The following is a 17,418-nucleotide window of genomic DNA, read 5'->3' on the forward strand; positions in this document are numbered from 1 at the left end:
GTGTGGGCAAATGTGCACAACAAGGTACCATAGAGAACCTGTATCTCATCTTGGGTCCAGGCTAGAGGTGACCCAACAGTTCCCCCCCCAGAACTAGACCCCAGGATCAGCAGGACCAGACCGTGGTGGGAGACACTGGTGAGTATGGGTTCCGCCATGGTCTTTTCTGCAGCCCACTATGGGGGCTTTAGTCTTAAAGGGGTTATTTTAAGGACTATAATCTACACTTACTGGCCTGGGCACTTGTTGTAACTGGACTTGGCTGTTTCCGATTCACTTTCATGAAATCTGAACCAGCTTGTCTCTCAGGTTATTCTGTCTCCTTCCCCGTCACCCGTTTACCCATGCTATAGGATCTGGCTTTACTATAGTCAGCTGACCCCAATAGCACAGGTACAGGAGGCAGAGCGACCCGGAGATGGGGGCTCGTTCTGATCAAACAGTGTGAACCAGCGCAAAATCCCCAAAGATCAGCTGCAGCAAATGTCCGGGACCAAGTAAGTCCCTGGATAACCCCTATAAATAATAAGTCCTCAAAACTGGAACCAGATTATAGGATAGGTTCACTACAAACCAACCATCTTAAAGGGCAATTCCATTTTTTGTTAGTAAGACTGTACTAGTTGAGCACCTCTAGTGTCCAAACATTGTACTACACGTGTTATCCTCCGATTTTAAGGGAGGAGGTTGTTTACAGTTCTGTATGTATACACACGTCCGTAAACGTATTCTGTATAAGTAGCATCCCCTTTTAGCTGTGGCTGTCACAAAATTAGCTTTTGGGTTCGAATAGGTACAGCAGAAAATTTCGGGGATTAGGCTAATGAGACCATAGAGAGAAAAAGTGGAACCCCCCTTTTAAAGGGAGTGCGTCGTCATACCCCAGCATATTAATGCCAGCCCCACCGATGGATAGGTTAGGGTCACCATACCCCAGCATATCAATGCCAGCCCCACCGATGGAGAGGTTAGGGTCACCATACCTCAGCATATCAATGCCAGCCCCACCTATGGATAGGTTAGGGTCACCATACCCCAGCATATCAATGCCAGCCCCACCGATTGATAGGTTAGGGTCACCATACCCCAGCATATCAATGCCAGCCCCACCGATTGATAGGTTAGGGTCACCATACCCCAGCATATCAATGCCAGCCCCACCGATGGATAGGTTAGGGTCACCATACCCCAGCATATCAATGCCAGCCCCACCGATGGATAGGTTAGGGTCACCATACCCCAGCATATCAATGCCAGCCCCACCGATTGATAGGTTAGGGTCACCATACCCCAGCATATCAATGCCAGCCCCACCGATTGATAGGTTAGGGTCACCATACCCCAGCATATCAATGCCAGCCCCACCGATTGATAGGTTAGGGTCACCATACCCCAGCATATCAATGCCAGCCCCACCGATTGATAGGTTAGGGTCACCATACCCCAGCATATCAATGCCAGCCCCACCGATTGATAGGTTAGGGTCACCATACCCCAGCATATCAATGCCAGCCCCACCGATTGTATGATTTAAGTGACCCCAATCTATCAATGTTTTCGACTTGTGATTTGCAGACATATAAACCGTGATATCTCGGCAATGAAAGTACCAATTCACAAGGGGGAAGCACCATTGATTCAGGAGACCCCAACCTACCTATATGTGGGGCAGGGGTCTGGTGACGGACTCCAAAGCCCTGTTGACCAGCTCTGACCACACACTGGACACTCAGAATAATGGATAGATATATATATATATATATATATATATATATATATATATATATATATATATGTATGTATGTAAATGACACAGCGCTGTACATTCATCCAGAGATTACTTTACTGCAGCAGCTTCATCCAGGATTAAAACGAACGTCGTACATTTCTAGAAGACATTAATAATAAGAATTATGTGAACCCTAAAACAAACGTAAAAAAAAAAAAAGAACATAAGACACGAGTTCATTAGGGAATGGCGAAGATGACGTGGCGGTTTCCTGAATGGAAGAACTGTGGCCTCTGCGTTCCCTCAGCTAGGAGGCAGCCATTGCTCCAGGTTGTCCTCATGGGCATAGAGAAGGCACACAGCTGAGCGGCTGATCTTCATGGTCACAAGGCTGAGGTGGTTCAGTGGTCGTCCTGTCCCAGCTCTTCATACAGGTGTTCCCTCTAGATGGGGAAGTAGCGGGTTTTTTCCAGGTTCCTTTCCCTCTTCCTTGCCCTCTGCTTTAAGCCATTCCATCTTCTGTTGGTGCTGTCGGATCGCGTCGGCCACTCGGGCATCAATCATGGCTTCTGTCAACACACCATCTTCTGAGGCATAGGCTGCAGCCTGGAATACAAATGGTTAAAGGGTAAGAAACACGCATGGAGGATAAGGAAGAAACTCAAAAAAGGACCTTTTACCACCTCCACCAACTCCTCGCATCATTCAATAGGTGCTGCGCCACTGATTCCAGCACAGTTGGAATATTTCCTCTAGCCCCCACCGTTCCTGAACAATCGTTGCTGTTATTTTTGGCTCCCAATATACTACTGTCCAGTGGGATGTCCCAACATGTAGCAGATAATCTGAGCCCACCTGACAGCATAGATCCCAATTAGCATATTGGGTGCAAACATTAGCAGAAGGGATTACTCAGGAATGGCGGGGGCTACAGAAAAAAATTCCAACTGTGGCGACTATTAAACGTAGCAAAAAGATAAGAGTCGTAGGTGGTGAAAGGTCTTTAAATGTGTTATCCAGGGATAGCGATAACATAAAAAAGTGGCTATACATCTCTTTCTCTCAAGTTACAAGAAAAGATGGTTCAATATTATTATCCCATAGGGACTCCAGACATTTACTAAAGCAGGTCCTCTTCTATGCTACATATACCTACAGAGGTTTATTAGATCCCTCTTTTCGGGGCAGAGGACCCCGACTACATTAGACCTTCCAATTTCTCCTACTCATATCCTAATACATTTCTTCCTACATACAGCCAATCCAATGAACATGTCACATCAACCTGCGGAGATTCTCAGGCAGTTTTGCTGACACTTCTCCCATTATTTGAGCGTCTCTCTTCCCTCCTCCTGATGACAGTGGTGCAGGAGGGGGGTCACGGTGACCGTGTGCATTCAGCTTTGGGTCACGAACCATACAGAAATGAAGTGACACGTCCTCTCAAGCTGAAAATAGGTGTTTGCATCCAATGTAGTGTATCGGTATGATGGGTCACTTTCGGGGGTTGCACCATACCATCCCCCTTCCCCTTAGTAATGGCTTCAGGAGTAAATCAAGAAAAGACCAAGAACTAAAGAAGCTGAGACACTGCAGACAGACATTGGGAAGGATAAGGTAACATAAAAGACATCAGAGTTGCTATTGGCTACTGAATGTTGGTGCTGTGCCGGTGGGTTTGAGCTTTTTGGGGCAACGAACCCTACACTGGAAAGGTCCATGATAGTGTTGAGCGAGTAGTATACGATCGAATACCTCGCCGGCATAGGAATGCGTGTAATCGGCCGAACACCAAGGGGTTAAACACTTCAAATATTCGATGCGTTTAACCCCTTGGTATTCGGCCAATAGCACGCATTCCTATGCCGGCGAGGTATTCAATCGAATACTACTCACTCATCTCTAGTCCATGACCTACCAATCCGTAGTCAAACACAATATACAAATGTCCTATAGTGTCCTGAATGCCCCCCAAAAGTCCCCTTTTAAAGGCAATTTAAGATTTTTGCTGTACCTCTACACAACCTAAGAGGTACTTGCCATGTATATCTCTGGGAAGGCACCCTCACATTTTTTTCATTTTTATTTTTTTGACCAAGTCTCTATGGTCATCAAGTTAAAGCTGAGGTCTTGGATGACCCAAAAAGTTGAGACTAGAAGAACATGGCTTCTTCCATACAGATAATAGTCACTCAAACAAGGCTAATAGACAAGGTCATTGCTGGTTTTTGAAGGTGGCGGACATATTTTTTTTAATCACATATGACCTGTTTGGACATCAGAATTTCTCCACCCTTGTGTGGTCTTCTGGACCCAATGCCCCCAGCTAGCCATGTACTGTGTATGAGCAGCTAAAAGTTTGGGCATTTCGAGTTCAGAAACATGGCCGTCACTTTTCATGGCCAATAAACCAATACCCAAGGGTCTATAGTGTACTTTTACCAAAAATGTCGGGAAGGAATTGTTTTCCCCTGAAATGGGGCAATTGGCCGGAGCCTCATGGTTTTTTTTTTTTGCCTTCCCCTGGATCAACACTGTAGGGGATTGTAGGGTTATAGGTTGGACTTGATGGACTGATGTCTTCATCCAACCTCATCTACTATGTAACTATGTAACACTGGCAATGGTCCCGATGAACATGGTAAATGGACCCACAGACCCCATTATATTGCTATTGCACCATCTACCAGGGGTCCAGGGTTTTGTTGTGGATCACAACGTCCAAAGATGACCTCAAAAGGTAGGATGCTTCCTGGGAAATTTCGGCAGAGGGGTTGTACCTTGACAAATTATTTTTACTGTTTTTTTTCGAGAGACATACAGGAGTCGAACGCAGTAATAAATGTGATGACCCCAACCAATAAATTCTAGTCTAGATATAGGGTCAAGGGAGTGGCTATGGCTTCCTGGACTGCAGGTCCCAAGCCAGGCCGGGATGTTTAAGACCCAGAGAGGGTTAATAAGGAAAAGATAAGCTAAGCAATCAGTAAAAAGTGAACACATGCTCGGGCTAATGAAGCCCCATTTCTATTCATGAATGCCGGGGAAGTTGGAGTATTCACATTCGGCAGCAATTCAGCGTAAGCTGTTTGACATCGGCAGCTGGCAGGTGAAAGGCCCATCCTCCCCACAAACTGCTTTCTTGAGGGATTTTCCAGAGCAGCGGCTGTGTAATGTAGATTAACTGGAAAGGGAGAGTTCTCCCTCCTCTCATCTCCAGCTGAAGGTCACAGGAACGTGGAGATGCATTCAAGGAACACGAGAACACCTAACACAGGGTGGAGCGCGGCGAATCCGGAGGTTACTGGGACACAACCTGGACTACGCCGCCCGCTTAACTCTTACGATGGACCATAGTCTAGGTTAGGACCAAATCTGGGTGATCGTAGGGGAATGGCAGCCTTGACAAAAAACTAAACTAGATGGACGGAGCCACATACATGTGATATTAGACGGCTCCATAGAATATAGAATAACTCCACCATAGGACATGGTTATTTGGGGCTACGCTCCATTATACAAGAAAATTCCTTTGACGCTTTGGCGCAATTTCTTTTTGAAGGCTATGTCCAACTATTTGCACTGCAATGCCCTTCAATGTATACAGAGGAAATATATAATAACTTGGCAACAGTTTTGAGTATAAAACTCATACGCCGTATCCTTGGTTACAGACTACAGAAAAACCATGTGTAGTCAGATCCTACAACAATACTCATTGGATGATGTGTCCCCTATATCCTACTAATATACTGATTTTATGTCAGTTATCATTAATACTTCCACGTAGACGGTGTCCGAATGTGTAATGTATACAGGGCTAGAAGAAAATGGCTCTGTATACTGTGTACAGATAGGCCATCAACATGGAGTCTTGCGATCTAGTTTGCGGTCCCTGGCAGGCGCCGGGTGTTTAACTATGGCGGCCACCCAGGAGTCAGACGGCCACCATAGCTGCCGGGTGTCTACTGTTACAATAGACACCCAGCGCTAATGCCTCCAGTCGGTGCCCGCACTGATCGGAGGCATTAACCCCTCAGGTGCCTAGGCCATTTTGCCGGTGATCGCCGGAGCCCGGAGCATGCTCCAGGGCCGACATCATGTTGACATGACAGCCGGGAGCCTTGTAAAGGTTCCCTGGCCGGTCTGCAGTGATTTTCTTTTGCAGGCTGGTCTATGCAGCCTGCAAAAGAAATGATGATTTTTTTTTTCAATGTATTGCAATGCATTAGCTTTGTAATGCATTGCATTAGTGATCAGACCCCCTGGGGTTCAAGACCCATAGGGGGGTCTAATAAATGCAAAAATAAATTTAAAAAAAAGTTACAAAAATTTTAAAAATTAAAAAGTTTTAAAAATTCAAATCACTCCCCTTTCCCTAGAACACATATAAATAGTTGAATACTGTGAAACACATACATGTTAGGTATCCCCGCATCCGAAAAAGCCCGCTCTACAAATCTATAAAAATAATTTTCCTGTACGGTAAACACCGTAATGGGAAAAAAAGTCAAAAGTGCCAAACCGCCATTTTTTCACTGTTTTGCTTGATAAAAATTTGAATCAAAAATGATCAAAGCAATAGAAATTCCCCAAAATGGTAGAACTAAAAAGTACACCCGGCCCCGCAAAAAAAAGACTCCCTATGCATCCCTGTACGCGGAAGTATAAAAAAGTTACGGTTGTCAGAATATGGCGACTTTTAGGAAAAAAAACCCTGATGCGGCCCAGCCTCACCCAGACTCTACCTCCAGCGGCCCCCGGGTAAATTGAGTTTGAGACCCCTGCTCTAACTAAAATAATATCTGCATCCCTTTACTGCACATAATATATAAAACCCATACAAAATGGACTCCCCCAACCAGAGCAGAGCTTTCTCAATATCGGAACAATAGAAGGAAATACAAGGACGCCTGCCTGGCAGCATCTTCATCGCTACGTACAACATAAAGACTGTTTGGAATCTCAATTATTAATCGTGCGTTTAAAAATTAATTGCCATTAAACATTTACAAATGACAACAAGAAGCGCTGAAGGCGTCTTATTCTATAGACATAATTGCATCTTTTTACTTAAAATCCAACAGAATCCGAAAAACAGCTGGCGGCCATTATAATGCCGAGATTTACCCTGACAGAGCTCTGAAGATATATAGGACGGGCGAGAAATAACGCACAAATACGTAATCACATAAAACATGTAGTGTAACCCACACTGGGTATTCGGGATTCTCACTCGCTGCCCTTGTGCGGTATACTGTTACCATACCTAGATGATCACTACACTGCCTAAGGGGTGATGGCTGGGAGGGCAATGGGGTGCACACTATCACCAATTTCACTGTGTTTGAATAGTACTCAAATCGATTGTGGCCATGAAATATAAAATGAAGACTCGAAATCAGTTTGCTCTCTAGTGTCGGTATATACGATACCTATATGAGGTTTCCTGGGATGAAATTATTAATGACCTCTCCTAATCAGATCAGTAGGGGTCTGACATTCCCCTCTGATCAGCTGTTACACAGAGAATGGAGCAGGAAGCAGACAGCACTGGTCTCTGTGCCGTGGTTGAATGGGAGCTGATCTGCAGTACCTGGTCTGGCCACTGCACAGAGAACAGTGCTGTCTGCTTCTGCTCCATTCTCTGTGTATCAGCTGCTTAGAACAGCCAAATCATGGGGGTGCCCAATGCTGGACCCTGGCCGATCCGATGACCTATCCTTAGGATAGGTCATCAATATTTTTAGCCCAGAAAACCCCTTTAATTTGCATACTCTTTCCCAGGGAGCGCCGCCTAGCCTGTAAATCAGTCTAAGTCGAATGGTAGTCTTCACAATAGGTGTTACTATTGAAGAGGAAGCTTCCCCCCCCCTTCTTTAAGAGAGCTAATTTGCATACAATTTTCCCAGGAAGCACTGCTTGGCTTATAAGGCTCCTTACACCAACCAGAAGTGTCTACAATAGGTGGCACTAGAGGGCTGTTCTATTCTCCAGAAGGAGAACTAATTTGCATACTTCTTCCCAGGAGGCACTGCCAGGCCTAGAAGACTCTTTAGGTTAGGGGGTCTCCTCAAGGAGAAAAAAGTACCCCCCTAAAGTTTAAAACAGTTATGTGTATTTGATATCAGTGTACGGGAGACAGTGAGGGACCAACGTGAGCTACAAATGGTGCTCTGGCTATGTAGATCCAATATAACCACCAATGGGGCTGTGGGTCAATTTTTTACATCTACACCCAGGACCCAAGTGCGAACCATGAAGTCACCAATATGGCCACCATTATAGCTCTCACAGTGCTCATTATCTTCAGATGCATTGATGTACAAACATGACAAATTTGGTTGTCAGACTAATGACCGCCATATTTGCTAGAGATATACTATAATTCTTAATGGCTATGTGTGTATTTTTATTGCTTGCCCGCATATACGAGCGAGCAATGTGACAATCAATCTTCATTAACAAATTTCTTTGCAGATCTATTCATCTCTACAGACTACAAACAAAACTCGAGTCCAACCCTGTGGCTGTGGAGTCGGGCCACTTTTGGGTAGAGTTACTGACTCAGACTTCAAAATAGATTACTTGATAAGGATGACTTATTTTTAATGAATCTAAATTACTCCGATTAGGACTTAAAGAGGACCTTTCATCAGTTGGGGCACATGCGGTTTTATAAACCAAAACTGCTATTATACCCCGGAGTATAATAAGCAGAGGCCTGAGCAACCACAGCATTACTCACCTCTCCTGGGCCCGAAGCAACTCCATGCCGTCTTTGGGTTTTCTGAATGACGTCAGGGACTGCTGAGGCCTAGTCACATGGCTCAAGTAGAGTTGTGACGCTTACATATGTGTCACATGATTTACTGAGGCCCAAGCGGTCCTTGGTGTCAATCAGAAAACCGAGAGACAGCAAGGAGTCACACCGGAGCCCAGGAGAGGTGAGTAACAGTTTTTTTTAAATCCAAAATAATGGACATCAACAAAATAAAATTGCTTATCCTAGTTGGTGTTCGATATATAATATGTATATACAAAGAAATAACCTTATAAATATCCCTCCGCTCCAGCACTACTCTGGTCCCCGCCGTGATGATCTCACGTTCTCCGAGCTCGGTGATAGGCTGCAGCACTTCCGATGACTATGACGACCTGACTGTGCTGGCAGCGCTCGGAGCGGAGGGACATTTATAAGGCGATTAAAGGCTATTATTTTATTTTACACCATTTCACACCCTTGGATGATTTTATAGATATCTGGGGCGCCGCTTTTATCGTGTCCTCAGACAACACACCTAAGCGTCAAGGCTTTCGCTGTGACCGGCGAATGGCGACAAGATGACGCAGGTTTAGAAAAAAATAAAAGACTTGACGACAACGTAAAAAAAAAAATGGAAAAAATAACCAATGAGACGGCTTCGAGGAAAAGGGACATAGTACGGATGACTGTCAATGACACTACGCCATTCATGTACGTCTCGCTATTACGTAGATAATCTCGTCAAGGTTATTCTTACCCGCGTAGCGCTATGTCCTTGAAATTTACCATGTCAGCAAAGACAGGGCAAGGTCTAGTGATATAAGGGAGGTGTCAGGGGGGAGATAATATGGATTAGAACTTCCCCACCCCCCTCGGCGGACGACAAAAGGGTTAATGCTTCCATTTATCGGAGGTGCTGCAGTGTCTGGCCGCATTAACACCCGCGCTTAATACCTATAAAGTGTTCATCCCTCACAAGTCATCACCAAAACCCCTGCATCTCGCCGCCGAATACTGCGATGCTTTGCGCTTGGCTGCTTTTCTGAATGACTTTCTAAAAATAGCCAAGCTGCGGGGTCCCTGCCTGTCAGGGGAGGTGAAGGGGGGGAATGGGAAGAGGAATGAGAAAAGATGACGGAGGAAGAGAGGGAGAGAGAGCGCGAGCGGCTGTCCCTGCTGAGAGCTGCTGGCGTACTAAAAACCAGCATCCCGCCTCATTCATATTCATACTTTTTATCTCCCCCTGCGGACACGTTAACCCATTTCCGCAGACTTGGCTGACAAAGCAAGTCTTGAGCCAAGCTGGAAGGCGAGATACCCTTTAACAAGGTTACCCTCTCGGTGGGGATCGGGGAGGAGGGGGGGGAACGGGCTGGAGGTTACAGTGACAGAGTTCATGCGTTTATCGGGACAGATTCCTCTCGCCGCTGGAGGCCGGGTGACCATGTGTTCCTCAAGTCTCCGAGAGCTGCTAAATAATGCAGCATTTAGTGGCACGGGTGTAATGGCATCCATTTATAACGCGGCGCATCTATGTTCTCTCCGGCTTGGATGGAATTCTGCAACGTGATATAAATTGGTGTAATCTATTACCTGCAGCTTTCGCACCCTGAACCTTTTACGCTCTTGAATCAGCAGTATTGGAACCAACATCCATTCCCACAATACCAAATGGCTGCCTTATAACACATCTACGAAACGCCGCCTATCCGAATGCGTAGCACCTACTTTGCCCCAGGTATATGGCGATTTTGGACTGTCGTACAATATCCCAAGGCCCCATGCACACGACCGTAACCTTATCCGCAATTGCTGGTCAGTGTGGACCCATACACACGTCAGCAAGGGGTCCACAAATTATGAAGCATGTCCTATATTTGTCCACACAGACCAGGGTATGGAATCATATGGGATCCGTAATGGCGGGAGACTATGGGTGGATCAGTATTTGTGGACTGTAAATCTGCTACGGTCGTGCGCAGGAGGCCCAAGTATTGTGAATCGATAAGGTCACAAAAAGACAAGTAATGATAAGATTACTGGTGATGTTTCGGTGAAACGGAACGTCATTGGATTATCAGAGAATCTCCCTGCGGCAGTCACTTGACCGTCCCAGGGATATGGGTAAATACAGTATAGTTTTTATTTAATAGAAGGGGGTTTAGTTTAGGGGTTATCCCGGACAACCCCTTTAATATGTGGTATGGCATCATAATCACTGATTAGCCTCAGCCTTAAAGGAGTTGTCCAGGAATTACAGGTTTTGGCCAGGAGGCTGGGGAAAGCAAAACTCAAATCCCAGTCCGCGCCACACGTGACCGCCAATGATTGGCCTCAGATAAGGAACCCAGTGATGTATGTGAGTGCCGTCCCGATACCTTTCCTTGGTCTCAGTGGTTATGTGCAGCGATGTCTTCAACTGGAACAAGCCCCTGGGAAGTGCTGGACCAGACAGTGGCCACCAGGGTTTCACCCTCCAGGAAAACCCCCCAACTATTTGCTGGACAACCTTGTTACCCTCAACCCCAACCCAATCCAACACCTTCAGGGTAAAACTGAACAACAAAGATGTTCAATCATTATCAGTGCTGGACCCCACAGTTGTAGTTTTGGCACAATACCCCTAATCCTTGTGGAAAGCCTTTCAGTGGAGGCTGTTAGGGGAGGGGGATAAAAAGTGGTCATCCAACTTCTACAAACCGATGGCCCCTCCATAAGGTAAAACATTGATGCCAGATCTCCAGGGCTCTGATAGACAGGACCCCTACAGACTACAGCAAACAAATTTTCTTCTGACAGTGGAGGGATATCAGTACTGAAACTAAAGGCACCTATATCTCCGGCACCCAGGCACTGATCAATAAAGCTGACAGTGCGCTAAATTCAGTGCACTCTTTCTAGCATTATATAATACCACACTTTTCCAAGGACATGAAAGGTCCTCTGTATGAGTTGCGAGTTATTGCCTTGCACTGTGGGTTCTGCCGTGTGGTATCCATGGCAAGATCGAGCAGGACACTTATTATTTTGGTCACTGCTCACATTGAACCTCAAATTCAGCCGCTGGGTTATCGTCTTATCCCTGTGGTGCCCCTGCATGATAACCCGTCCGCATTAAGGACATCATGGCCGGGTTTCTGACAAGTCCCAGATCATAGAACGTTCCTGCATTCATGGTCATATCTATTGGCAACTGATCAAGACAACAGATGTCACCGCTAAGATGGTTAGAGGAAATCTTTAAATCTGCAAAATCTTTAATTATTTATATTTGCATAAATGTTTAACTATTAATTGTCCACATGTAAATATGTATATCCTTTAAAAAAGAAAAGCTACAACTTCTGATTGAGGCCCGGTTCACATCTGCGTCAGTAATCTGTTTGGGGAAGTCCGCATGGGGACCCCCCGAATGGACTACGGAATGAATTGGAAAGCCGTGTGCAGTGAAAGCACACGGACCCCATAGACTATAATGGGGTCCATATGCTTTACGCACGGTCTCCGCACAGGAAAGTAGATCGTGAAATACTTTTCTGTTGGCATGTTCTGTACGGAGACCGTGCAGAAAACATACGGACCCCATTATAGTCTATGGGGACTGTGTGCTCTCACTGCACACCTCATGACAATGCTTTCGGTAGTCAGTTCGGGGGTCCCCATGCGGACTACCCTGAACGGATTACCGACGCAGATGTTAACGAGGCCATAATGATATCCCTGAGGAATAACAATTCTGGAGCATCTTCCTTGATCACTCTGCACCATGCTGTTCCTCTGTTATCCCTCCTGGGAATTTATAAATAAATGGACAACTGTTTGTCATCTTTCTTTGTCAAAGGGGTGTGGTCCAATACAATGTAACACTGTCAGCTCAGATGGGACAATGTTAGATTGCGTAGGGATACGTCTTCAACTTGTAACGCCCAGTCGTTGTACATTTATAGAAGAGGAACAGGGCAACGCAAAACTGTAAGAAAAGATGCTACGTAATGGTTCTAGACGGGAAACAAGGCAAATGCGTCACAGTCCCCGCTATGCTATATGATGTGTGCCACAAGGTCGTGTAGGAATAACACCCCTAACTGCAGTGCCCACTCCCTCCCCAAAGACACTCCCGGGCTCTGTGACATCGGACTACGACAACCACCTTAAAGCCCCAATGTCATATATGGGTGATAGATAAGGAACGCCACCGGCTTTCCCTCTAGCATCTGCCTTGTCTCGTTCCGCAGTTGCACCCGTGAACTAGGCTCTCCATATCTGCTGCAGAGACGACGACGTTCGCGAAGAAAAAACAGCTTCTCCCGATCAAGCAAATCCCGACAAAAGGCAAGACAGCCTGTGGGGAGAGTCAATGTAAACGCTTTCGTTCAATGCAGTAGCATTGAGGCCTCCTGCTCCCTGGCCCTCGCTAATGCAAATGGTTATCCACCCAGCGGAGATAATGGTCTTGAAACACTGCTCTGCAGTCATTTTCTGCAATTTGTCACACAGGCTCAGCTGCCTGAGCTCAATCGGGCGTCGCGGCATCGTTTTGCGCTCCCTCTCCCTTTTTAATACCATTATTTAGTTCTGCATTTTTCTACAAGGAACATGAAAACATGCAGAAATAATGGGGAAAGCTGGGATCCGACAGCAAATAGATTCTAATTAGAGTGACATACGCAGGCCTTTAGTACAGCTACGCCAAAGACAGCGATGTTAGAGGTAGTCGCCGCCGCCACCGCAAACATTACTCAGACACGGGAGTTCACATCGTAAAGGTCCGGTGGAATTGGATAAGGTCTTCTAAGACATTACCATGATACATACTGTTACATCCCATTAGGTATAAGGTAGAAAAATACAATCGCAATCTTAAAGGGGAATTCCCATCGCCACCAGATATGTCGTGAGATAGACCTGAATCCCACAGCTGCTTGGCTATTTTTGGGATCTCCCATAGACACTAATAAAGAGACCCATGTAGGCATGACCATCTCAGCAGTTGAGAGACGGGGGCCCTCTTTACGGTTTAAAACAGTTTTTCTTCTGCTAATAGTCCCATTATGCCTGCAGCACATTTTACATTTCTCTTTGAGGCAGGAGACAATACAGAGCAGTTTGACTCCTCCCCTTATCCATTATTACTACTACTGGTTTCTTTACACATAATTCTACCAGAAGTAACTAAAATAGCAAACAAGTAGCTGAAAAAAAGTCCAATTGACAATACTATAGGAGATCCAGGGACATCAGACTATAAATCCAGGTTATGATGCAGCTAAAAAGATCCCTGACAGAGATAAAGAGAATTCTGGAAATCGGGAAAGTTGCTTACAGTATATGACTAACATCCTATCAGCAATAACACAAGCAGCTAGTCCAAAGTAGATAGGCTCAAGTTGGGAACATGGGAAGGAGAGGGGCAGGTCTCTCGTCAAACAGTTTCTGCATCCCTACACACAGATAAGGGTGGGTTCACACCTGTACTCTGTCTCCACTTTTGGGTTTCTGTCTTCTGTTGAGAGAAACTGGACAGGAGACAGAAACCCGGTGGTCAGTTTTCAAACACATTCACTTGAATGGGTTTGCAAAGTGCCCACCCGTGGGTGTCTTCTGTCTCTTTGCGGCGAGGCTGTTTTTTTTAACCGGACACAAAGTCCTGTATGCCCGACTTTGTGCCCCGTTAAAAAAAATGGTCTCACCGCAGAGAGACAGAAGACGCTCACGGGCGGTCACTTTGCAAACCCATTCAAGTGAATGGGTTTGAAAACTGACCACCGGGTTTCCGACTCCTGCCCAGTTTCTCTCGACAGAAGATGGAAACCCAAAAGTGGAGACCGAGTACAGGTTTGAGCCCACCCTTATCTGTGTGTAAATATGCAGAAGCTGTTTGAAGAGAGACCTGCCCCTCCCCTTCCTATGTTCCCATCTTGAGCCTGCTGCTTTCTAAAGACAGAACTTCCTTAGTGACAGAGAGTCAACAGAAAATTGGCAAGAAGAGAGACACCTAGTGGCAGGAAAATTAAAGAGGTTTTTCAGGCAGAAAACAGCGACATTTTTAAATACAGTGCATTACGTTTTGTTCCAGAAGCACATGGTCTATTAAATGAGACTAAGCTGGTTGGTGACCATTTAAGCATACCATATACCAGTACGTTTTTGGCTCCTCATCATTGCATGCCAAGTTATAATGTACCTGCCAGGCAACACCCAGTTTGGAGATCTCTCGGCCCGACATGCCTTCAGTAACTTTTGCCAGCTCGGAGCACTTCTTTCCGTAGTCAAACTGTGCAATTTTCAGCCGCCTAAACAAAATAATGAAAGCAGATTGTAACGACTCCGAGACATAAACTAATGGTGCACTTTTCTCTGCATGGGGGAAAGTACACAGCACAGGACAATGGCTTCTAAACATAGCTAATGCATAGACGAAGCGAGCCATTGCGTACGAGGCTACCGCCTGACAAGATGAAGCTCTCCATTTACAACCCACTTACGTCACAGGGCCATTCAGACATATTCGACGGCCGAAATTGAACCGGGAGAAGAGAGAACTGACAATAGCCATGAATACACATTTATATAGAATCAGATGGTTCTGAAAAACACTTCATAGGGTAATGCACCCAAATGTTACTCACTTAGCAGAAAAAATATAAAAATCCTTCTCCGCTGCAGACAGACATCACATGTGGGTGTATATTCATCTCCACTATTTTTTAAGGAAACAGCAAACTTGAACCCTCTTCTCCAGACCATACACCAGTCCTATACAGACTCTATACCCATGATGGCAAACCTATGGCACAGGTGCCAGAGGTGGCACTCAGACCCCACTCTTTGGGCACCCATCTGTGGAACAGATTATACTGTGTGGGGGCCACCATGGAGCAAATTGTACTGTGTGGGGGCCACTGTGCAGCAGATTATACTGTGTGGGGGCCACTGTGGAGCAGATTGTACTGTGTGGGGGCCACTGTAGAGCAAATTATACTGTGTGGGGGCCACTGTGGAGCAAATTATACTGTGTGGGGGCCACTATGGAGCAAATTATACTGTGTGGGGGGTACTGTGGAGCAGATTGTACTGTGTGGGGGCCACTGTGGAGCTGAGTATACTGTGTGGGGGCCACTGTGGAGCTGATTATACTGTGTGGAGGCCACTGTGGAGCAGATTATACTGTGTGGGGGCCACTGTGGAGCAGATTATACTGTGTGGAGGCCACTGTGGAGCAGATTGTACTGTGTGGAGGTCAGTGTGGAGAAGATTATACTGTGTGGAGGCCACTGTGGAGCAAATTATACTGTGTGGGGCCATTGTGGAGCAGATTGTACTGTGTGGGGGCCACTGTGGAGCTGATTATACCGTGTGGGGGCCACTGTGGAGCTGATTATACTGTTTGGGGACCACTGTGGAGCTCATTGTACTGTGTGGAGGCCACTGTGGAGCTGATTGTACTGTGTGGGGACCACCGTGCAGCGGATTATACTGTGTGGGGGGCACTGTGCAGCAGATTATACTGTGTGGGGGCCACTGTGGAGCAGAAAGCTCTATAAAGCTCCATTCGTATGACCATATTTTGTAATTGTGTGCAATTGAGGATCCGCACATTTCTAAGGTTAAATTACCATGTTTGTGAGAAATTAGTGGGTTTTGGGTTGCAGTTTGGGCACTCGGTCTCTAAAAGGTTCGCCATCACTGCTCTATACTGTATGATATTTACTGGAAAACCACTTTGTTACATAGTTTATTAAAGAAAATGGCCTGATGCTGCCTCCACAATAGAAGTCTATGGAGAGGGGAGGGAGGTAAAGAGGAGAGCTCCTAAAAGCAGATAGACATCTGCACTATAAAGAGACAGTATTCTTTCACAACATACCTCCTTGGTCAGGAATTACCTCCTAGTCTCCCGACAGAATTAAAACGTAAGGCTATAGACTGCCTCATGTCTCTGTCTCACTCCTCCTCTTCCTCCCACCTTCTCGACTTCACTGTAAACCATACTCCTTGAGTATGAATCAAATTACTTAGACAAGAAGTAAAGACAGAACAGTTTGTTCCCTTCACCTGTACTATTGATTTATGAAAACAGACTTGGTTTAAAAGAAAAAAAAATCATCAAAAAGTGTCTATAATCAGCACAATATATCTTCTTGTGTATCTATCTTCAGACTGCTTTGAGACGATGACCCAAAATTACATTTAAAAAGTCGTCTTCTGGGGAGGGGGGCCTTCTCACAGATGGTTGTTAATATGGAAAACTTTTTAAAGGCTATCCAGGAATGTCTTTATCTCAAAACCACTGACACCAATGATGGCCGGTCCGGGCTGGTGTGTAGTAGAGACCTACCACAACAAGACCCCGGAACAGCAGGACCAGACCGTGGAGGGAAACACTGCAGCACTGGGGTCAGGAACGTGTGGGCAGCAGTCCAGCCTAGTGCGGTTTAGGCTGTATTATACTTGTAGAAAACAATGATAAGAGGGAGAACGCCCAAAATATACTTCTAATTTGATCCCAAGCGTTGTAGACACTTACTGCTTCCCCTCGCTTGCAGGCTGGAGGACATATTTATCAAAGTAAAGACGGACCAGGCGTTCTCTTTCATCCAGGCCCGGAAGAGCAAAATTGACAATCTCGTCTATCCGATCATTGATGGCCCAGTCAAACTGTTCCGGCTGGTTACTGGCCAGCACCAGCATGAACCTGAAGAGAGAAATATACACAGGTTATAACATCATAGCACTCGTGGAATATATCCCCAATGCTAATGACCTGAAAGGGTTAATGGATACTAAAAGGGATTCTACCACTAAAACACATTTTTTTCTAGTTAACACGTCGGAATAGCCTTTAGAAAGGCTATTCGTCTCCTACCTTTAGAAGTGCTCTCCGCCCCGCCGTTCGTTCAAAATACCGGTTTGTACCGGTATG

At 45.7% G+C, this 17,418-nt stretch overlaps 1 protein-coding gene across 1 annotated transcript in view; it reads right to left on the minus strand.

Annotated features, from left to right (window-relative positions):
• Positions 1 to 1,927: 1,927 nt before the first annotated feature.
• The window catches only part of ATAD3A (ATPase family AAA domain containing 3A), a 49,165-nt gene continuing 33,674 nt past the window's right edge, over positions 1,928 to 17,418 (minus strand). Inside the window, exons 14-16 of the mRNA XM_075277630.1 lie at positions 17,023 to 17,190; positions 14,680 to 14,788; positions 1,928 to 2,335 (exon numbers count right to left, since the gene is read on the minus strand). Of these exons, the coding sequence (XP_075133731.1) occupies positions 2,156 to 2,335; positions 14,680 to 14,788; positions 17,023 to 17,190 (457 nt within the window). The 3' untranslated portion in view covers positions 1,928 to 2,155. The remainder of the gene's footprint in view (positions 2,336 to 14,679; positions 14,789 to 17,022; positions 17,191 to 17,418) is intronic.

Source organism: Leptodactylus fuscus, chromosome 6 (assembly GCF_031893055.1).
Source record: "Leptodactylus fuscus isolate aLepFus1 chromosome 6, aLepFus1.hap2, whole genome shotgun sequence".
NCBI classification, from domain to species: domain Eukaryota; kingdom Metazoa; phylum Chordata; class Amphibia; order Anura; family Leptodactylidae; genus Leptodactylus; species Leptodactylus fuscus.